The 23903-nt window shown below is 36.2% G+C and overlaps 1 protein-coding gene across 4 annotated transcripts in view; it reads left to right on the forward strand.

Annotated features, from left to right (window-relative positions):
* OXSR1 (oxidative stress responsive kinase 1) overlaps positions 1–23903 on the forward strand; it is a 101445-nt gene that overhangs the window by 34424 nt on the left and 43118 nt on the right. For all 4 annotated transcript variants that reach the window (XR_013759986.1, XM_079115621.1, XM_079115619.1 and 1 more), the window contains exons 4-7: positions 3186–3327; positions 13276–13331; positions 18277–18386; positions 21089–21190. Coding sequence is in view for 3 of the 4 variants with exons in the window: in XM_079115621.1 (XP_078971747.1) it covers positions 3186–3327; positions 13276–13331; positions 18277–18386; positions 21089–21190 (410 nt within the window). In the remaining variant the exon portion in view is untranslated. The remainder of the gene's footprint in view (positions 1–3185; positions 3328–13275; positions 13332–18276; positions 18387–21088; positions 21191–23903) is intronic.

Raw genomic sequence — 23903 nt, forward strand, 5'->3', positions numbered from 1 at the left:
TATAGAACTAATATTTTAGATGCACTCTAAGGTTTTTGTGGCTTCTTTTTTTTGAGCTATCAGTCTGGAAGTTCCCTGAAAGTACGTAGTCATGTCAACTATCTCTTGTCATATTCTGTGGCACCCAGTTCTAGATCTTGAATATAATAACTGATTACTTTTTTTTTTTTTTTGGTACCAGGGATTGAACCCAGGGGTGCTTAACCACTGAGCCACATCCCAAGCCCTTTTTATGTTTTTTTTTTTTTTTTTTTTTGAGACAGAGTCTTACTGAGTTGCTGAAGCTGTCTTTGAACTTGCAATCTCCTGTCTCAGCCTCCCGAGCTGCTAGGATTACAGGTTTTTGCCATCACTTCTGGCTGCTGTTTAATTCTTTAAAAATTCTGTTAATTCCACGCCCCCATCCCTCTTTTCCCTCTATACAGTCCCTCCTTCCTCCATTCTTGCCTCCCTCCCACCCCCCATTATGTGTCATCATCCGCTTATCAGTGAGATCATTCGCCTTTTGGATTTTTGAGATTGGCTTATCTTACTTAGCATGATATTCTCCAATTACATCCATTTGCCTGCAAATGCCATAATTTTATTATTCTTTATGGCTGAGTAATATTCCATTGTATATATATACCACAGTTTCTTTATCCATTCATCAGTTGAAGGACATCTAGGTTGGTTCCATAGTCTGGCTATGGTGAATTGAGCAGCTATGAACATTGATGTGGCTGTATCTCTGTAGTATGCTGATTTTAAGTCCTTTGGGTATAGGCCGAGGAGTGGGATAGCTGGGTAAAATGGTGGGTCCATTCCAAGTTTTCTAAGGAATCTCCACACTGCTTTCCAGAGTGGTTACACTAATTTGCAGTCCCACCAGCAATGTATGAGTGTACCTTTTTCCCCACATCCTCTCCAACACCTATTGTCGCTAGTATTCTTAATAATCACCATTCTAATTGGAGTGAAAAACTGTTAATTTTAAATTCCTAGTAGGAACGTTTTCCTTGGCTTTTCCCATGTTAGATATTGTTAAAGTTACAAACATGCAACTTGATCAGTGATTATATAAATATCCTCTTGCTAAGCAGTATTTACAGGGGTTGAAATTCTCAAAAGAATGAAATATGTGACCCATTGGTGTAATCATTTTGCTTTAGGGATTAATGTGTGATTGATTAAACTAAATTGTGTGTGATTGATTTAACTAAACTGAACCAAATTTCTCTCTTAGGCCTCGCTGTTTCCTTATCACAAACTTGTGAATCCCAGCAATAAAGAGGGGAAAGAACTAGTTTAATAATATGCTAGGAAGTGCTCTCTAAGCTGGATGCACAGTGCCTGCCTGTGATCCCAGTGACTCAGGAGGCTGAGGCAGGAGAATTGCAAATTCGAGGGCAGCCTCAGCAACTTAGTGAGACCCTGTTTCAAAAGAAAAATAAAAAGGACTGGGATAAAGTGCCTCTGGGTTTAATCCCTGGTACCAAAAAAACTAGAAAAGGAAATGCTATCTAGAATTTGGAGCCTCTGTGGTTCATCATCTTGAGAAAATAAACTTTGGCTTTTACAGGGGAGGAGAGATATGAAAAATCCTACTCTTTTATTTGAATTTTCAATCAGTTTTAGGACTCAGGATATAGCTCAGTGGTATGGTGCTTGCCTAGCATGTTTGAGGCCCTGGGTTTGTTCCCCAGCACTATGAAGAAAACCAAAGACAAAAATAGTTTTCTAGTTTTCAGTTCTTTCTTTCACTCCCTCTCACATCTTATGTGGTACTTGTGTGTAGGTCTGGCCTTTCTGGAGCCAGAACTCCAGAAAGATCACTTTTTCTTAAATGTATACCTCCTCTGCAGGCACTGAAAATAAAATTTCTTCGCTTTGTTTAGTCAGTTACTTTTTATTTTTCTTGCTTTCTTTTTTCCATAATATTGTTGCCATCTCTCTCCCGCTCTTTCCTGTTCTTTGTTCATCCTGGATTTATGCACTTTTTAAAAAAATCTAGTTTATCAAGCTACTAGATTTTAAGTGGGAGCTAAAGTGAACTTATATTTAGTCCTTCATGAATTCTGGGAATTGAGCTCAGGGTGTCCTACTACTGAGCTATACCCAGGCCCCAATTCTTTGTATTTCTTTTTGGGGGGGATACTGGGGATTGAACCCAGGGCCTTGTGCTTACAAGGCAAGCATTCTACCGACTGAGCTATCTCCCCAGCCCCCCAATTCTTTTTATTTTTGAGGATCTTACCTAGACCACTTCTTTCCATGTATTTGGAATTATATATTTTTTCTTTTTAAGTGAGTGAAATAAAATCATCTGATAGGATAAGTTGTCATCAGGATTAAGAAATGATTTTTAGTCTTGATTATTGAGGTTTTGTACCAAAAAATGGATATTGAATCTTTCTGGTATAGTATGTCTTCTGTTTCATAGTTCTTGGCATAGTTTCTAATAGTAAAGATTGTTTTGTTTTGTTTCTATGATCTTTATAAGCCAGTATATTCCAGAAACCTTAGGAACTTCTGGCATGCCTTTTTTTTTAAATATACTTATCAGTTTTTGTAGTCAGTATTTTGTGATTTTAATTACTATCTTTTCCCTTCATCCCCCCTCATTCTTTAATAGGAGCATTATTTCCTGTCCTAGGAAGAATAGGATTGATAAGACATCTGGGGTATTATTTAAAGAGAACTTCCATTGTTATTCTTTTCATGTTTGTCTTTACCTATTTTATTTTTATAATTTATTAACCTGAAAACTTAAGTGTTTGAGTTACTTTGTATACAAGTCTGATCTTCATTTTCGCTGGAGATCAATATCTTTAGACATACAACACTGCATACTCCAGTCTGGTATTGGAGGTTTATATTGGTTTGTGAAATATTACTGATGGGCATGGTTTACCTGGGAAGTCTACAGATGTGGCTGAAAGTCTTTCCCTACTTCTAAATTCACATTAAAAGTTTAAAGACGCTGGTCCTAATGTACTGTTTGGATGTTAGCCAGCTACTTTGTGTTTTAGAATGAAATTGGAAATAAATGATTACTTCTAAATGTTTCTATTTCCTCATGTTTACTATTTTTTCCTTTCTTTCCTACATAAGTAATTTTATGAAAAGGTTTAAATGTGTTTTGATTCCATAATGGAGTGACTTATACTGAACAAGTTTTCATGAACTGTGTTTTCTGTTTTCAGGTTCTGTTTTGGATATTATTAAGCATATTGTAGCAAAGGGGGAACACAAAAGTGGAGTCCTGGATGAACCTACCATTGCTACCATCCTTCGAGAAGTATTAGAAGGGTTGGAATACCTGCATAAAAATGGGCAGATTCACAGGTACGCAAAAGGCAATACTCTTGTCCTTTGGATAGTTGAAGTGCTGTATCATCTCATAGAGGCCAGTCTCATTCCTGTAAGGAGTTACTCATAGCTCTAAGTGTTGTCAAGGCTCTCTGTACCACTAGCTTCAGTACATTGTGGTTAGACCTTTAATTATATAGCTAGTAAGTATTAAGAAAGTTACAAGTACTTTAATAAAATCAGAAAACATAAAACCAGGAAAAATTAATAATTTCTTACTGGGAGGCAGTTATTGATAACATTTGGAACATTGTTTTCCATTTTCTTTTATGTGCTTAAAAATACCTAAGGTAATACTGGACATATAATTTTGTCTGTTACTTTTCTTGTTTTGTTTTCTATTTTCAGTATTTTCCCCAAATGATGAAAAGTTCTTAGTAAAATAAATTTTTTTTATTAAAACTTTTTTTCCCTTTCTTTTCAAATAAATATCATAAACTGGTTCTTGTGCTGCTAAGCAAATAGTGAGAGCAGGATTCTGGGTACGGGGATTTTTGAGCACTCTCCCAGGCCCATTATGTGGGTTGCCATATGGTGCAGGTGGAGCCCTCATTCAATCCCATTTGCCTTTACCTGTGGAAATGGAAGTTTTTTTCCTTGGGCCATTTTTTGGTATTGTGTGGGGTATTGGGACACACTGGGCCTACTGCTGTCCTTTGCTATTGGACAAAGGTTCAGGAGATACTAGGCCTGAGTTGTCCTCTGCTGTCAAATGGAGGGCTGTGAGATGCTAGCTATGCCTATTGGTGTGACCGATGAGGGTGGTATGGGCCTACCTGCTGCCCTTGGGGTGGGACAGGATATAAAGTTCCCTGATTTGGTCTTCATTAGTTCTGGAATAGTGGGCCCTCTTGCAACTAGAATTATGGAGTCTAGGGTGACGCCTCCTCTAGTACTCTGCTATGCTGCCCCTTTACTGCTCCTTTGATTAGAGAAAGCATGGTTGGGGCTTTTTTTGACCTATGTTTATTGAGAGTTTCAGGACTCTTAAGTGCCCAGTTGAGGATGTAGACGATTAAAAGAAAGCTTAGGAAACTTAATGACCTGTTGCTTTTCAAATCCTAAGCCATTAGATACTCTGCCTTTCTCTTTTCACATTTCAGAGTTCTTTTGTGATTGTTGAATTATGTCTGGAAATTTTACTTGTACATAAAGAGAAGGAACAGGGAAAACTAAATTTATATTATTTTGTTTGGAATTGGAACAAGTCCCTAGATTTGGGATGTCACCATGATTTTTTTTTAAATCTATTTCATTCACAATTTAAGAATCATGAATTTGAGTATGATATGACAGGTTCTTACACATTATATGGGTCCATTTTCTGAATATATTCTGTTTATATTTTCAACATTGTAATGAACATCTTCCTCTGTGATTTTTATTTTTAAATCTGGCTTTCTATAAAGAGTCAAGGCATCAAAGGGAAAACATTTTATAAAAAGATATTGCCACATTCTTTTCAGAAATATACAGATTTATTCCCCTATTAGCAGTTTATGTAAATGGTAGATTCATTGGACCTTTGCTAACCTTGCCTATTAAAATTTCAATTTGCTAATTTTGATGAAGGAGGAATAGTATTAATTTTGATATCCTGGATTATTAGCTTAAACATAGATTTGTGTGGAGTAGTTCATGTTTCCTCTTGTGAAATGTTTGTGACTTTTGCCTGCTTTTATTTGGGGATTTCATGGCTGCTTTGATTATTCTGAACTTCTTATGTATTCAGAATGGCTTTTTCTCAGTTTTCACCTTAGTTTTGCTAAAAGATGTGCTATTTGAGTCTTGGTCAACTTGTAGAATAACAGGGCAAGAGGGAATGAGGCTGTCAGAGTGTGATTAAGATCTAGAAAACTGGGCTGGGGATATAGCTCAGTTGGTAGAGTGCTTGCCTTGCAAGCACAAAGCACCACAAAAAAAAAGAAAGAAAAAAGAAAGAAAGAAAAAGAAAAAAAAAAAAAAAGATCTGGAAAACGGATGGGTTGATAGAAAATCAAAATGGGTTGATGGATTGGAGGTGCACTTACTTCCGTACATACACACACATCATTGAAGTCAAAGAGTAGTAATAGTGGAGTAGTTGAATGGTTACCTAGAAAAATAGGAGGTTATGGTTAGAGAGTGGTAATTTTGTAGTTGACTGTTTTGATAAAAAGATTAAAAACTGAGCAAGTAGATGACTAAGGGGGAGGAGGAGGTCTGTAGAGGTGGCATCAGTGAACTGAGAAACAGGGCATTGGATGATCATCTATGTGATTGTTGAAGTTCTTAGAATAATGGCAAGATGATTTGGAAAGCAGGCCTTTAATGAACAACTGGGAAACTGATGGCAGCAACAAAGAGGGAGGAGAGAAAATGGTTAAAGGTGGATGGCAGCGTGGATGGAATTTTTCTTTTTAAACTGAATGTTTAATCCATTTGTGGGATTGAAAGGAATCAAAAAAGGATTAGAATTCTATAATAGACATTTATGTTAAAGATGTTGCTTTTATTTTCAAAGAAGTTTCTCTATTTCCCTATCATTTCTGTCTTCCTCAGAGCAAAGAATAGTAATTACTGCTTTCATGGATAAGCTGCTTCATTGTGTTGGACAGTAATTATATCTCTATGTTTTGCATCATCATTTGTACTATTTCACAGTGAAATTGTACTCCACTCAGAGTAGAGCCTAAAGAACTTTGAACAAATAGTAGTCAAATTCATATGAATGAATGCTAAAGGCCTAAGGTTTTTAAGTGCTGATTTAGTAACAAAATGTCTTCTGGCACAGCCCTTATATTTACTCATATTATTAAAGCTACAGCAATAGAAATGGTAGCCATTTTAAGGAAAAAAGAACTCAGGGACAAGGTCATTAAGTAAAATACATTTTAAATATTAATACCATGTATTTCCTGATTAGTATCAAGTAAATATCTAATTATCCTGAGTTCATATCTCAGAAAAAAAATATCAGAAACAATGAAAGTGTTTTGCTTCATATTATCAGGTTCATTTTTAAAACAATTGCGATCCTTTGGGAAAATTGTTGTAGTTTTTCTTTTTATCTAAGGTTTGTTGGTCTTCTTGTTGGTAATCCATTTATGTCTGCACTCTTTCATTCTACTTAGCCTTCATTTTTATGGTTGGATACTTGTATAGCTTTTCTAGTCCATATGTGACTAACAAAAGGGAAATTGGAAGTTAGTATGTATGGCTCCCGTAATTTTTTTTGTAGATCTAGAGCAGGATTGGAGTGATGATACAGGGTGTACACTACTCTCTCAGACTTGAGCTTCTAAACTAAGAGTGAGATTGGCTACAAAGCATAGAGGAGACCAGAAAAGAGCCATGCTTGGCTAGGTTTCCATGGCCAGGAGCTGGCAGGAACCTGCTGAGCAGTTGGGAAAGTGCCGTGGTAGCTGGGTGTTCAGAACCCATGTCTATCTTAAACACCCTGCCTGCTGACTGCCTGGGGCTACTCCAGCCCTGCCCACCTACAACCAGAGTCCAAATGGCAATCTGATTGATCTTATATATAATATGAATAAAATAAAATTATATATAAAATAAGAGGAAGGAAAAACAAATGGTATTGTTTTTCTTACTCTGCTGCCATTTTCCTTACTCTGCCTCCCATTTTGAGGACAACTTTTGAATTTTCGTTATGATATAAAAGCTCACTAACGGAATGCTTGCTAGAGGCCTGATAAAAACAAACTTCTGATACCCATTGTAGCTAAATGTATGCTGCTGGCAGTAGTTTGTAGGAGAAAGCCAGTCTTGGTTGGACACCCCAGTGCATTTTTCAGTGAACAAACCAGGGCATTAAAAGATTTCTCCTCGTCCTAGCTTGTAAGTTTTCCTTACTTCCTCCTCAAATGCTTTTCTTGTGCTTCCAAAACTCTCACTCAGGAGATTTTACATAAACAGTACTTCTTTAGGTTGTCATGAATAATCTGATCCTAACACAACCAACAAAAGTTAGCCCATGGAATTCCTAGATGTAGGTCACTTGCACAATGCCATTCTGGGATATCTCCTCCTGGAAGTCCGCCTGTGACTTGACACATAGATGAAAGCAGTATGCCTCTATATTTTGTATTTTTAAAATTAATTTCTAAATAAGAAAATTTATATATTGCCACATGCATGGATAATATGTTGCTATTATTTTTTTAAACCTTTATTTTATTTATTTATTTATATGTTGCGCTGAGGATTGAACCCAGGGCCTCACACATGCTAGGCAAGTGCTTTACCACTGATCTGCAACCCCAGCCCTGTGTTGCTATTATTATTCTCACTTTGCAACTAAAGAAAATGAGCCTTATTAAGTTAGGGGATTTGCTTAAGCTTACAAAAATGGGTCTATAAAGAAGTTTTTCAGTGACTTATAAACTAATTTTGAGGACCATTCTGAGTGGGAATTTCAAAGATATTTTTGGCAGTGATTTATGTCAAAGTAATGTTCTTTAAATGGCAGCCTCTTAGGTAACTGTTAAAAGGGCTGATGCTCATTTAACTAATTGAGAACTGACACACTGAACGAAATAGATATTGTAGTCATACAAAATAAAGCTGTCTGGACTTCTTTGTGCCTGAACTTAATATCAGTTTTATTCTAACACTTTTATCCATTTTATTCTTTCTCTAAAAATATAACCTTCATTCTCTATGTAGGTTAGCATTTCTTATGCATATCAGTTTTCCCTCTCGAAGAGCTTCTTTTAACATTTCTTAAGCAAGGAAGATACTGAGTTCCTTAATTAACAGTTCCTTGATTCTTGTCTAAGAAAGTTTTTATTTCACTTTTGAAAGATAATTTTACCAGATAATAAATTGTAGGTTGGTGGGGGTTTTCTCTCAACATTTTCAATATTTCACTTCCACTGTTTCTTGCATGCATGATTTCTTGAAGAGAAGGTGGATGTAATTCTTTTTTGCTCTCCTATAATAAAGTGTTTTCTTTGGCTTATTTTAAAATTTTTGTCCCCCCTTGCTATCTTTGGTTTCCCTAGAGACTTCTTAAATAAGGTCTAAGACATGAAGATCTTTCACTTATAATCCCTTAAATTTTCATAGAACTATTTGGACAGATTCAGAATGCTCAATTATCTGGCAGTTAAGGAAAACCCCAGTCTCCACTATAACTGCCCAAAAGAAGACCTAGCACTCTGTTGAACCCATTGGGTTACAGACAGAGTGTACCTCACTTGGGTATGCTACTGGTCCTTCATATCAGCTAACCTGCAAATTAGTATCCTTCGTTGGGGGGGCGGTCAAAAGTATCAGGTTGCATCTTGGAAGCTGTCTCGCAAGCTGTGACAGTTTCTGTTTGGGTGTTCTATAGCTCTAATGATCCCTTTGAATTATAATTCTCTGTGATTGGAGGTATGCTATTGGGACATACATATTCAGGATTGTTATTTTCCTGATGAATTTTTCCTTGTGTTATTACATAATGATCCCTTTTACTCCTAAAAATGTGCTTATATTAAAGACAATCATATTTCATTTTAACATAGTTATACCAACTTGCTTTTGTTAAGTGTATCTTTCATTGTGCTCAGTCTTCCCTGTGTCCTGGCTTCCTTAAAGGTTTCACTTGTAGTTCCTAACCTTAAGTTAGCCCAGTGCTATGTTTAGGTGTAAATTTGAAAATGAGCCCCCTATCCATGTGGGTAGGGTCTTTGTTCTCTCTCTCAAGACTTACTGTTCTGCCTCTTAAAATGTCTCTCTCATTTTTTAATCTTGAGTACTTATTTGTTTCATGTTCATCTACTTGGTAATTTTTTCCCTCATTTATTCAGGATTTCTTTGTAGCAGTGAAGGGTGTTTTGGGGCAGGAGCCTGGGAAGTAGTAATGAAGGTCTCTGCTTTCTGTGCAGTTGTGCGATGTTTGGAATGGGAATTTTCTATCTCATACCCCACCCCCATGCCCCCGCCCACTCACCCACCATGGCTGTTGAATCCAGGAGAGCTCTACCATGAGCCCTATCACCACCCCTATCTCTCTCTCTCTCTTTTTTTTTTTTATATTGAGGCAGGGTCTCAAAAACAGCAGGGTCTTCTTGCTAACTTGCCCAGGCTGACCTTGAACTTAGGATCCTCTTGCCTCAGCCTCCTGGTTTTCTGGGATTATGGCTGTGCACCATGCCTAGCTTCTGTCTCACACTTTAAATCAGAGATTTAACCTTTCAAACACTGTGGAATTACCTGGAAAGCTTTACAATGTATTGCTGCTTGGTCTGCTGCCAGAAATTTGTTTAATTGATCTGGAATAAAGCCATGGCACTGAGGCTCTTAAAAGCTCCCCTGGTAATTATAACAAGCAGCCAAGGCAGAAAACTACTACTTAGACTTTAGCAGTGACCACTCTGAAATACACCAGTACTTATACAAGTTTAGGAGAAAATTGTATTTGGACATAGAGATGGATATTTTTAGTAGGTTTTGCTACTTCTTATGTTTAAGGTCCAGTTGTTACTGTAGGTGGATTTGTGTGTTAGCCTGCTGGATCAGGTCACATCATTTCTTCCATTTCTGCTGTTTTCCCCTGACTCTCTAGGCTTTAGAGATTTTGATAAGGATAAACATATCTCTAAATTAGACTTTTCTCTCTTTCTACCTATCCAAATATTTTCCCCATTATTTAGCTCTAACAGAAATGTTGCATATTTTAGGATGCTTAAATGTAGTATATTTCCAACTTTGGTTTTGATTCATTACTTTTCTTGACCTTTTTTCAAGTTTTCCATAAACTGTGCCTATTGATGAGTAATAAAAATGTTATGAGCACAAACTCAATGTTCTGTACTTATGAGAAAGCCAAACATTTCTGTGATATTCTTTTTAATTTTAGGAGGAATGTGTAACTTTTGGGCAGCAGTGACATGTGAGAAATGACAGTAAGCAGTGAAAAACAAAACTCACTATTCCTGCTAAATAAGAGTAGGTGGAGGATTCAACTGTTGGGACTGCTGAGTTGCTTGATAATTATTTATGATGAAGTAAAAAATTCTTTAGCCTGAGGCCTTAGATTGGTTTCCAGATATATAGTTACAGATCTTTTTCCTTGAAAGTTCCATTATCCTGTGTGTGTGAGTATAGACTGTGGTGTATTTGATTATACAGTGGGTCATGATTTTCCTCAACTTTTACTCCCAGAGACTGTTCTGCAGCTTGCACTTTTGATTTAAAAGGGAAACATAATTGATTATATGGAGAATTAATCAGGAAAAATAGACAAAGTGCAAGCTCTCCTGAAAAAATGGATTACTGTGTTTTTACTTATGAAAGACAGACTTAGAAAACATTTGACTAGGTAATACGTATACATGACTTAAAACATTGAAACAGCTAAAAAAAATGGTGTATGGTAAAAAGCAAATCTTTTCAGCCTCATCTCTGCTGAGTTATGTTGATACCATATACCTCGACATGATGTGATAAAAATGACACTCATAGGTTTCCTTCCAAACCCATAACACCGGAAAAACAACATATAAATTCATTAGAAGAGTATTTGACCAAAAATTTGACTGTTGCTTCCCAGAACTGCCAAGAACATCAAAAACAGGGTAAACACAGGTATTCATTGGTTATACATAGTATTTCATGGTATGGATGAGATGTGCCACAGCTTAATTGGTTTCTTACTGATGCAGTGTTTAGGTTGCTCCCATCCTATGAAGTGTATTAGGTCGAGCGAGGATGGGGGTTTGGGCATCAGGGAGGGTAAAATCTAGGGTTTGGTTTTTTTTTAATGTTGTTTAGTTGACATTTTTATTTACTTATTTCATTGATAATCCACTTCTTTTCAGAAGAGTATTTGAGTCAGGTAGTCTCCTGCATAGTTACTTAAATCTGTTTGATGAATATCTGGGAGGTGCCAAATAAGATATAGGTCCAGATGTAGCTCATGGTGAAATGGGGAGGCAGACCTGGATATATAATAATACAATAATATAGCCTGCTGTAAAAACAGAGGAGGGAGTGGCTAATCTATACTCCTCCCCCAACCCCCAGCTTTTGATAGCTCAGAAAAGGGATTTAGAAGTTAGTGGTTGACTCAGTTGGATGGTCTTTGTCACTAACGGAAGGGAATGTCCTGAATTTGTTCCTGTTTGTAGTAACTAAAGTCAAGAGACTCTAGGTTCATGGAGCAAAAGCAAGTCAGCCTCCAGTGTACTGAATCAGCCACTGGGAAAACACTTCTAACTTGCTTGGTTTCTGAGCAGTATACAACACTCAAGAACACAATTTCCGGCATTATATACTGTGGTATGATGCTGCTGCACACAGTTTTGAAACTGTTTTATTGTTTGCTAGAGAATGATTATCTAAAGATGGAGGAAAAAATAACATGGACAGGAGGAGATGACATATGTTTCTCTGACTCCTTTCCTGACAGACAAAGACTTCCTCCATGAGCTGGCCTTGCTTTTCTTTCTTATCTAGCCGTAAGCACTGCCTTTCTTTTGTTTATTTAGTTATATTTGTTCTAATTGCAAAATGACTTCATGAGTACATTCCTAGAAGATATGTGAACAATATTCCCCTTAACTTCAACCCCATTCATCCCCACGGAAGAAACCATTAAAGGGTGTGTGTGTGTGCGTGTGTGTGTGTGTGTGTGTGTACATGTAAGTAAAACAGCCATATAAAAGGTACTGTCCTATTTGACTTGTTCATTTAAAATGTGTGTTAGAAGGCATTTCATGTCACAATCTGTTGATAGATATTGTTTCATGGATGTAGCATAATTAATTTAACCTTTCCACTGTAGTTGGCTGTCTAGGTTATTGCTGTTTTTTTTGTTAGTTATTACAAACAGTGCTGCAGTGGAATCCTTGTGTATACTGTGAGACTTTTTCTAGGTATCAAGAGATGGATTTGCTGCTTTTAGGTTTTAGGGATTTTTAATTTTGTTAGATTGTACTGATACATTGGAATACCAAAGAAAACAAGCTGTAGACTTAAGTGGATAGTATAATATCAGGGGAAATGTCCAGGTAAACTGTGGGTATATATTTGTTAATTGGACTAATAACAGTTGACAACTTTGGAGAGAATACTAGACTTAAGAATAATGGTCAAGAACTTTGACTTTCTTAGTGATGTTTAATTCTTTTTATAACAAAAATGTATTCATTTATTACTTGTTTCGTTATAAATAGTTAGCAGTAAAAGTATAGTGGAGCCAGGTGCAGTGACGCACACCTTCGATCCCAGTAGCTTGGGAGGCTAAGACAGGAGGATCTTGAGTTCAAAACCAGCCTCAGCAAAAGCAAGGCGCTAAGCAACTCAGTGAGACCCTGTCTCTAAATAAAATACAGAGTGGGGCTGGGGGTGTGACTTAGTGGTCAAGTGCCCCTGATTTCAGTACCTTTTACCAGAATGCATGAGTGAGTAAATAAATGAATCAATGAATGAATGAATAAATAAATAAAGTATCATGGGTCTAAATAATTTCTGACTTTATGCTATGAGCATAGAATAGCCCCTATTTTCAAGTGCATGCTGATTATTTTAACAAAACTGATATAGTTAGGAATTGGGGGAGGGGTGTTGAGTGTTGAGGTTCCAGAAAGAGAATGATCTAGTATATTTTAAAAGTGTTTAGTAGAAAAAAATTAGTATATTTCAAAGCTAGTATTAGGTGAGGGTAGATGTGGGTCATGTTCTTTGACCACTGTTATCCCAGTCAAGAATACTTAACTACCTAAAGTAGTTAAATAAGCTATACCTTATTGTGTTTTTCTGTTTAATATTTGGATTCTGGTACAAGTGAAAAATAAAAAGTTTACTATTGGCCTTAATACAAAATAAAACATGTAAATAGTGCTTGCATTATGTAAATACAGTAAACAATTGCTTAAATTATGTTACTTCAAAGAATATATGTTTTTTGAGATGTGAATTTTTTTTTCCTTAAAGAGATGTGAAAGCTGGAAATATTCTTCTTGGAGAGGATGGCTCGGTACAGATTGCAGGTAATGATTAGTATTTCTTTTTATTTTGACTTAGTAGTCAGTAGAACCAAATTACATATCTTTTATGTTAATCAGTATTTTCTCCTGTTCTCTGGACAATCTGTATTCAAGCATCCTGTGTTAGTACATCCCTGCTGACACTGAAGATACCTTCTACTACTCATCCCTCATTTCTGATCTTAGACATTTTTCTGACCATTACTCATTCCTTTCCAGTTGTCCTTACCTCACCCCCATCAGGGTCTTCTGCTTTGGGTTCTCATAGCATTTGTATTTTGCTTTAAGGGAGAAGTAGTCAAGAATCCTCACTGTGTTGAAGAATAAATGTGCTGTACAGAGGTAGTGTAGAGCTGTATTTTTTTTTTTCTGGGAAAAAGAATATTTGTCAGTTAGCAAGAGGAATCTGAGAAGTGGAAGTGTACTTTTGGCAGTTTCATAGCTGTGGGATAATAAGAGCTGGAGGCCAAGGCCTGCCAAAGGTGGCTAACTTCAGGTTATCCCAGGCTGCCTCCTTCAGGTTGGTCCCAGGCTGCTAAAACAGTCAAATGTTTGGCAGGGAAAAGGTGATGACCCAGACCTTAAATTATTTCTTTCACCTTTAGAAGATAATTTAGGCAAATATCTTCATGTCCTTGAAGTAAGGAAATATTGTAACCAAGTCACATAATGCTCTAACATAAATTTGACTCCTTTAAAAGTGGCAATTTTGTTTATCAGAAGAGGAACAAGCAGTTTTATGACTATGATAAAAAGGCAAGCCACAGAGTAGATATTTGCAGCATGAATAATTAACAGGGATCAAATTTAGTACACATAAATAACTCACTAGGGAAAAAAACAGATAATAAATGGACAAAAGACTGGCCTAGGCACTTCCTAAATGAAGAAATCCAAACATAAATATAAAATCTGTTAAAAGAAAAGTATAATCACATTGGAATAATATTCTTAATTGACTGGCTTTGTGAAAACATCTGGCAGTACCAGTCAGTTGTTGGTGATTTATACACTGATGATGGGGTATAAATGAATAGAACCATTTTATTAAAACTGAAGATTTTGTAAGACTGTGATTCCTGCCCAGAAAAACTCACCTGGATGTTTACCTCAGTGATCTTAATCATTATAAGTTTGAAAAAATTCGTCACTTCATTAGAGTATATAAAAATAAATTCTGACTAATTTATATACACCAGAATACTATATAGTGAGGAAAATGAACAGATCTGCAGTGACATACAAAAGTATTAGTCATAAAATTACAATATAAGGTGAGAGACTGGATGTGGATGTCACTGTTCACAGTGTGAATGGCACTATGGCCAGAGATCTATATACACCAGGAATTTAGGAACAACTTTACTGCCTCTCTTTCTTTCATCTGTGTCCAGTTGATCTCCAGGTAGATACTGCCCCCTTAGATAACTTTAAATATTTTTTCATTTTTATATATTTATTTGTTTGTTTTTGTATGTATGGTGCTAGGTATTGAGCCCACAACCTGCCACATGCTAGGCAGGTGCTCTACCATTAAGCTATACTACCAGTTCTTTCAGATTTTTTTTATTGTGGTAAAATGTAATGTAAAATTACCATTTTACCATTCTTAAGTATGTGATTCTGGCATTAAGTACATTCATGTTGTGCATCCATCACAACCATCCATTTCTGGAACTTTTTCATCTAAAACTGTGTACCTATTAAAAAGTAGTTTCCCATTACATTGTCACCCCGATTCTGAACAATTATGATTTTAATTTCTGCCTCTAAGTAGAATTTAACTACTGTAAGTACATCATAAATGGAATCATACAATATTCTTTTGTGATTGGCTTATTTTATTTAGCATAATATCTTTGAGGTTAATCCATCTTATAGCACATTGTGGATTTTCATTACTTTTTAAGACTGAATAATAATTCCATTGTATGTATGTGCTATATTTGTTAGTTCATCCATCAATGAATATTTAGGTTGTTTCTTCTACCTTTTATCTATTGTGATTCATGCTATATGAACAAATGTATATGAATATCAGTCCCTGTTTTTTCATTTCTTTTGGGTATATGCTCATAAGTAGAATTACTGGATCATGTAATAGATAATTCTGTTTTTTTTTTTTTTTTTTTTTTTTTTTTTGAGGAATTGACAATTTATTTTCACATCAGCTGCTGTTTTTGTTTTGTTTTGTGCTGGGAGTTGAACTAAGGGTTACTCTACCACTGTGCTATAACCCCAGTCTTTACTTCCTATTTATTTTTTTGTGTTGCTGGAGATCAAACCCAGAGCCTTGCTCATGCTAAGCAAGTGCTCTATTGCTGAGTTACACTCACATCCTCTATTTTTTACTTTGAGACAGGGTTTCCCTAAGTTCCCTAGGCTGACCTCAAACTTGCTAGCCTTCTGCCTCAGCCTCCAGGTTTCTGGGATTACAGGTTTATGCCATGTACCCTACTTTTTTTTTTTTTTTTTTTCAATTAATGGTAGCCTTTCTAATGGGTATGAGTTGGTATCTACCTCATTGTGGTTTTGATTAGTTATTTGCCTGACAATTAGAAATATTGAACATCTTTTCATGTTTATTGGCCATTTTGGTGAAATAGCTACTTAAGTTCTTTGCCATTTTAAAATTGGATTTTAAAAAACTGTTAAAGTACGGAGTTCTTTATTCTGGATATCCATCCCATATGAAATGTATGGTTTACAAATATTTCTCCAGATTCGTGGGTACCTTTTGCACTCCGTTGAGAATGACCTTTTTAAAAAAATGATGAAAAAAATTTGATGAAGTCTAATTTGTCTGCTTTCTTCTGTTTACTGGGATTTGGTATCATATTTAACAAATCATTGCCAAATCCAATGTTATTAAGCATTTTCCCTGTTTTTTTTTTAAAATAGTTTTGGGCTTACAATTTTTTCATACTTTATAGCATTTATTACAGTGTATTCTAATTACCTGATTCTACCTTCTATATGAGAAGGTGCACAAAGGTAGGAACCATGTCTCCCTTGATCCTTACTTTTGATCCTGTTATTTAGTAGGCACCAAATTCCATTGTACTTTATTGAAATTGTTAGCAAAGGAACTAAAATGGTTTCTTTCAAATTTTAGTTACTCTTTCTTTTTAGTTGGCAATTTAAATTGAGGCAAGTAGGGTTTTTGCTGCTTGATATCTATTCTTTATGGTTGAAGTAACAGTGGACATTTTAGTAAAGTGGGTGCTGTCATTTGCATGCCTTAACTGACAGTTTTAACTCAAGTCTTCAGGGTTGGTAAGTCTTGGAATAAGAGAGGTATGTAAATGGAAGGTTTCAAAAATTTTGAATCATTAAATTCTGGATTTAGAATTCTGGATATTTTAAAGCTACTAGAAGGTTTCGAATAAGTTTTAAAAAATCAGAAGTCTCATAATTGAACCTAAAGATATAGTTTACATAACTTGAGTAGTATTTTATGCTTAAGAATTTTAAGGCATAGGTTTGTTCCATTAGTAAAAATGCTCAACTTAATTGAGTGCCTGGTATTTTACAGGGACTTTTCTAAGTATATTATAATAGATTTATTCCTTAACAACAACCATATTAAGGTGGTACTATTATTTACCCACTTTTTATAGAAGAAACCGTAGAACAAAGATGGAAAGTAACTGCTCAAATTCAGCTGGCAAGTGGCAGAGCTGAATGCACTGAAGTTTTTTTTTTCCCCCTCTGGAATGTACTTTAAAATGTTTATTTTATTTTTTTTTATCGTTACAAATGGAGCAACATTTAAAGTGCCTAGATATTCACCAGTTTCGGAGCTTTAAGAATTATTAAGATCAATTTTCTAAAAAAATATGTTTTCTGTAAATGTGCTGTCTTACTTAGAGATGAGCAAATAATCACTTCAAGATGAGTGATTCAAAATCTGGAATTTTAGAGCTTGCAATGCTGGAATTATTCTTTCTCACACTGGGTTTGTCTATAATTTATTTTCAAATATAGACCCATTTTATATACTGCAGGAATGTAGCAAGAAGAGAATTGGATAAGGTGTTGACTTAAGTATATAAAACTCTCACTGTATTAGGTAAGGTTCTTTGGTTGCATCAGAAATTATCACTGGCTAACTTAACAAAGCAGGAATTTTTTGAATATGCTGAAGTACACAAAGAATCGACCAACAACTAAGCTTCAGAATGAACAAGAACCCAGTTGTGCTAGTGAACCAGATTCTTCTGTTAACATGACTTGACCCCAATGACCCTCAGTTTTCTTGTTTTTCCATTCAGGCTTTAGCCAGGAGCTATGATTGATCAAGCTTGGATTAAGGTGGCTAAACCTGGTTCAAATCAGCTATGGCCTGGTGTCAACATCACAGAACCACAGTTACATGACCAGAACTATTATAAAAGAAGGAATATTGGTGAGGCAGGAATCCTCCTCATCAGTGACTTTGACTTCAGTATTTTGGAATAAAATTTTTGTGGAGAAAATCAGACTTGGAGAGATGATAAACTTGAGTTTACCAATGTTACACAACTATCAAGAGGTCAAGTTGGAGTATTAAATTAGGATTACTAACTCCTATTTATTTGAAACCATCTTCCTGAGAGCTTTTTGAATCTGTAGAATTTTTTGAGTTAAAAGAGCCAGGTCAGAATGATAGTAGGAAAGGAAAGGAAAAGGAAGGAAGGAAAGAAGGAGAGATGGAAAGATGAATCTGATCCTGGTATGTAGAATGGATTGGAACAAGGAGCAGAATATGAGATGATAATTTGTAGGAGTGGAGAGGAATGGAGTGAAGGACCTGTTAAGCTATACCTTAATTTAGCCACAAAGTCCAGCAAATTGGTCTATATTTGTCTTATTTATGTATAGAATGATGACTAACATCATATTGGTTTCCTACTGGTTTATGATTGCTACTGATCTTATAATACTGTGCTGTTGTATTCTATTTCAGACTTTGGGGTTAGTGCTTTTCTAGCAACTGGAGGTGATATTACCCGAAATAAAGTGAGAAAGACCTTTGTTGGCACCCCTTGCTGGATGGCACCCGAAGTTATGGAACAGGTACTATGATTTTTGTCTTAAAAAAAATGGCTTAGGTTTTTGTGATGAAACTGAATTAACTAAATGTTTGCTTTTGTTTGGCATATATACCAGGTTAGTTTTAAGAAATGTGTATCTCTCCTCCTTGGTTAAAACTTTAGTCTACTCTTTTTTGTGTGTGTGGTGCTGGGGATTGAACCCAGGGCTTTATGTGTGCTAGTCAAGTACTGTACCATTGAATTATGCCCCCAGCCTTTTTTATTTTTTATTTTGAGACAGGGTCTCACTGAGTTTCCCAGACTGGCCTCAAACTTAGGATTCTCTTGCCTCAGCCTCCTGTGTAGCTGGGAATATAGGTGTGCACCATGGCTGTAAAACCCCCCAAAAGAATCTAAACAAAAAGTCCTCAAACATACCTCAGAACTTTACAAAGGACATATGAAACTCACCCAAGACCATCTTAGGAATAATATAAGAAAGATTTTTAAGAAATTTTTTCTTAGTACAAAATAAATGACCTAGTAGTTATGCAGGTGATTTTTGTTGGTGTTCTTGAATGTCTAGTGATCTCCACATCCCCATTTCTCTTTTGAATTTCACATAACTGCAACCTATTGTCACTTATCCCATCACTTTAAGAAAACTCTGCTGATTCTCAAATCCAGTGCTTATTTCTTATCTTACTTGTCCCCATGGTGGCATTTGAAATTGGGAGCATTCCAACTTCATTCACTTCCTTAGCTTTTTCAATGTTGTTTTCTCCTGGAAGTATGAGGGCCCACATTGTACTCAGGAACAGGATGAACAAACTTGGCCTGTGGGGGAAAGGCTTTGCAGTACTGAGAGAGATGCCTCTTCATTTTCTTGGGAGTGTGTGGTTGACTGGCAGGGAGCTAAGACATGATACTGAGGGATAGGCAAGAATTACACATGGTTTGTTTGATAAAGATGGTTGTTGAGCTAGGGGATATAATGCACAGGAGCATTTGGGAAGGGAACTTGCTTTGAAGTCATTAGAAGCCCTCCTGTTTTACCAGATGGCAGAGTAGCACATAATATTGAGTCCTAATTTTAATTCCTATACCAAAACCTCTTGAAACCTCTTTCTTATATATTGCTTAGGGGAGAAAATGAGAATGTATAACTATATATTATGCTGGTAGCAGTATAAAAGGAGAGAAAGCTGGCAACATATTTACACCAATGATTTTAAAATATACACACCTTTTGTAATTTTTTTCATTGGAAAATAAAAGACTTAGGATCACTGCAAAACATTTTGTTTCAGCTCTTTCTAGTCTTTTTTTTTTTTTTTTTTTTTTTGCTGTTTGTTGTTCTTTATTTCAATTCTGGGTTCTCTTTTCCCAGAAGAAAAGAGTGGGGAGAAAAAAAAAAGGGGGCAGGGAGGGAGTGAGGGAGGGAAGAAGGGATTGAGAGAGAGGGAGAGAGGTGTTTGTCTTATGGGAAGAGTCTCTGGGACTCCATCCTATTCCATGTTTTCCTCGAAGATCCTTTAGGAATCCTCCACCGTGGGATGAACAGATGTGTCCTACTGCAGGTTTGACGTTTGACAGAGGTCCAGGAGAAAAACGTTCCACTTCTCCGACACCGTCACCTATTCACGCCATGCCAACATCGTTTGCAGAAGGAAGGAGAGACAGCCGAATGTCCTGGCATTCCAGGCTGGCTGAGAGAAGAGGATGTCAAGTTTGATGTCAGCATGAGCAATTGTCTTTCTTCCCGATTTTAGGCAGATTTATCTGTCCTTGAGTATATACCCACGATAGGAATGAAGTAATCCAGATTGGGGGGAATGATATCAGAGGATTTCAGAAATGACTAAGTTTCAAAGTAACCAGTGAATTACATCCCATGATTGGTTCAAATCAGGACAACTGGTTGACCTTGGTCCTTTTGTGATTACTGGTCGACCGCGGAAACCCCCACGGACTGGGGGAAACCAAATGTGAGGCGATGACCACGGCAGTGGTGCCGGGAACAGGAACTGCACACCCTAGCTCGGCCTCACGCACCTCGAGCAACGACCTGGAGCGCTCCAGGAGCACCACGGAGGACCAAGGCAGAGGCGCACTCACACGCCACCGGGGCGCAGCAGCCCTTTCTTTAAAAAAAAAAAAAAAAAAAAAGATGCTGTGTCATGGTGCACGCCTATAATCCCAGTGGTTTGGGAGGCTGAGGCCAGGATGATCATAAGTTCAAAGCCAGCCTTAGCAACTCAGCAAGACTCTGTCTTTAAATAAAATAAAAGAAAGGACTGCAGATAGGACTCAGTGGTGGAGCACCCCTGAGTTCAATCCCCAGTACCAAAAACAAAACAACAAAAAAAGATGACATAATAACTCTTTATTGTGTCAAACTTGTGACAGTCTCATATTATTTATTTCTTCATGTTTTATCACAAATGGTTTTTCTATTTTCATATAGAATTAGTAAGCATTGCTTTTAATTGATTATGTAATATTCTTATAAGTTACTATACCATAGATAACAGTTTCTCTGTTGTTGGTGAACATTCAGGTTGCCTCTTTCCCCATTACCAAGTGTATTTAGTTTTTGCCTACTTTATTTTATTGCTTTAATGCTTGTGAATGCTTTTCATTGTTCTGAACATATAATAGAAACTACCTTTTAAGAATGAAAAAATTTTAAAAGTGCTTTTAGATTGGTTAAAGTAATCATGTACATTTCTCTGTTCTTTGCAGGTCCGAGGTTATGATTTCAAAGCTGATATCTGGAGTTTTGGAATTACAGCAATTGAACTGGCCACAGGGGCAGCTCCTTATCATAAGTATCCACCAATGAAGGTGAAGCTTATATTCAAAATACTATACTAGTTCAAGTTCCCATTTCTTTTCAGAGCTTTTCTTCATTTGCCAGTCTTACCCACAGTATTTGCTCTGTTTTTCCAGTGTTTTTTTTTTTTTTTATTGTGACAAAATATATGTAACAATACCATAAAATTTTCATCTTAACCATTTGTGAGTGTATAGTTAAGTGATGCTGAATATATTCATAATGTGAAAATATCTTCACTGTCAATGTCTGTTTTTTTTTTTTTTGTGATGGGGTTTCAGTTCTTACAGTTAGGTCTTTGATTAACTTGGGTTGATTTTTGGGTAGAGTAAGTATTGGGAATTGAAAAAAAATTTTAATATCGTGAGAGGGGTTCTGGTTTTATTCTTCTGCATATGAATATCCAGTTCTCTCAGCACCAGTTTTTTGAAGGTGTCCCTTTTCTAATGTATGCTTTTGGCACTTTTGTTGAAAATCAGTTGTAGATGGGTAGATTTATTTCAGAGTTCTGTTTTGTTCTGTTGATCTGTTTGTCTGTTTTTATGCCAGTACCACCTGTTATGGTTACTATAGCTTTGTAGTGTGTTGCGAAGTCAGGTATCATGACACCTCCAACTTTGTTTAAGATTACTTTGACAATTCAGGGTCTTTTGAGGTTCCATATGAATTTTAGGATTGTTTTTTTCTGTGAAGAATGCCTTTGGTATTTTGGATTGCATTGACTCTGTAAATTGTTTTGAGTGGTATTTACATGTTAACAGTATTAATTCTTCCAATCCATGATGTTCTCCAGGGATATTTCTCTATAGTTCTCTAGAGTTAGTTCTTGTATAAGATGTTTTTCCATTTTTTGTATGTCCTCTTCAGTTTTCTACATCAGTGTTTTATAATTTTCACTAGAGAAATATTTCATTTCCTTGGTTAAATAATTCTTAGATATTTTTGTAGCTATTATAAATGGGATCCCTCCCTCCCTCCCTTCCTTTCTTCCTTCCTTTCTGTTTCTTTCTTTTTGTGGCACTGAGTATTGAACCCACAGGCCTATTACCACTGAGGTACACTGCTGGCCCTTTTAAAAACTGAGACAGGGTCTCGCTTGGTTTCAGAGACTGGCCTTGAACTTGTGATCCTCCTGCCTCAGCTTCCATGTTGCTGGGCTAACAGGCATGTACCACTGCCACTCAACTCTTGATTTCTTTTTCAGCAGGTTTTTCTTGGTGTATAGAAATGATACTGGCCTGGGTTCAGTCCCCAGTACTGTAAACAATAACAGCAACACCTGATTTTTTGTTCTTTAGGCTGATTAAATTTAGCAGTTCTAACAGTTTTTTTGAATGAGGTCTTTACAGCTTTCCATATGTAAGATCATGTCATTTGCAGATACTGTGCTATAGTTTAGATGTTGAATATTATCCAAAGGTCCATGTATTAAAAGTCTTGGTTCCCAGATTGGTGCTATTAGGAGGTGGTGAGACTATTTGAGACTGGGCCTTGTAGACAGTCCTTAGGTTACTGGGTCCTCAAAAGGGATTGTGTGTAACTCTTTCTCTTCTTTTTGCTTCCTGGCTCATGAGTTGAGTGATTTGCTCTGCTTTATTCTGCCATCATGATGTGCCGTCCTTTCCAGAGGCCCAAAGCAAATAAATTGCCCAATCTTTCATGGGAATCTCTAGTACTATGAGCTAAAAGTAACCTTTTCTCTATATAAGTTAACTAATTTAGGTATTTTGTTATAGTAATTTGAAGTTGATGAACACACAGGGATTATTTACCTTCCTTTCTTTCTTTCTCTTGCCTGATTGCTCTGGCCAAGACTTCCAATATTATGTTGAAAAAGAGTGGTAAAAGTGCACATTTCTTACTTCTTTCTGATTTTAGAGAAAATGTTACATTGTTTCCCTATTCACTGTGATGTTGTCATAATAATAACAACAACGTTATGTTGAGATATGTTCTTTCTGTACTTGGCTGAGTTTTTATCAGGAAGTGATGTTAAATTTTACTGAATGGATTTTTCTAGACCTATTGAGATGATGGTTTTGTCCTTCATTCTGTCACATGATATGTTGTTTAATGGTTTGTGTATGTTGAATTCTCCTTGCATCCTTGAGATGGATACCACTTGATCATAGTGTACAGTCTTTTTTGATGTGATATTGGATTTGGTTTGCTAGTATTTTATTGAGACTTTTTGCACCTATGTTCTTCAGGGATATTTCTCTGCAGTTCTTTTGTTATTATTGTATCCTATCTGGTTTTGATATTAGGGTAATACTCGCTTGTCATGTAGAATGAGTTTGAAAGGGTTTCCTTCCTTTCAGATTTTTAGAATAGTTTGAGAAGAGTTGGAGTTAGTTCTTCTATAAAAGTTTGGTAACATTCAGCAGTAAAGCCATTGAGTTCTGTGCTTTTCTTTGTTGGGAGATAGTACTGATTCAGTCTTGTTGCTTGTTACTGATCTATACTATCCTTTCTAGGTTCTCATGGTTCAATTCTGGTAGGTTATGTTTCCAGAAATTTATTTCTTTCAGGTTTTCCAGTTCTTGGTGTATAGTTGGTCATAACAGCACCTAATGGTCTTTCATGGTATCAGTAATGTGCCCTCTTTGATTTCCAGTTTTGTTTATTTGAACCTTTTTTTTTTTTCTTCATTAACCAAATAAAAGTCGATTTCTATTTATCTTTCAAAAAATTCTGTTCTTTTGTATCATTTTTTAGCTTCCC

Source organism: Sciurus vulgaris (genome assembly GCF_902686455.1).
Source record: "Sciurus vulgaris genome assembly, chromosome: 16".
Taxonomy (NCBI): Eukaryota; Metazoa; Chordata; class Mammalia; order Rodentia; family Sciuridae; genus Sciurus; species Sciurus vulgaris.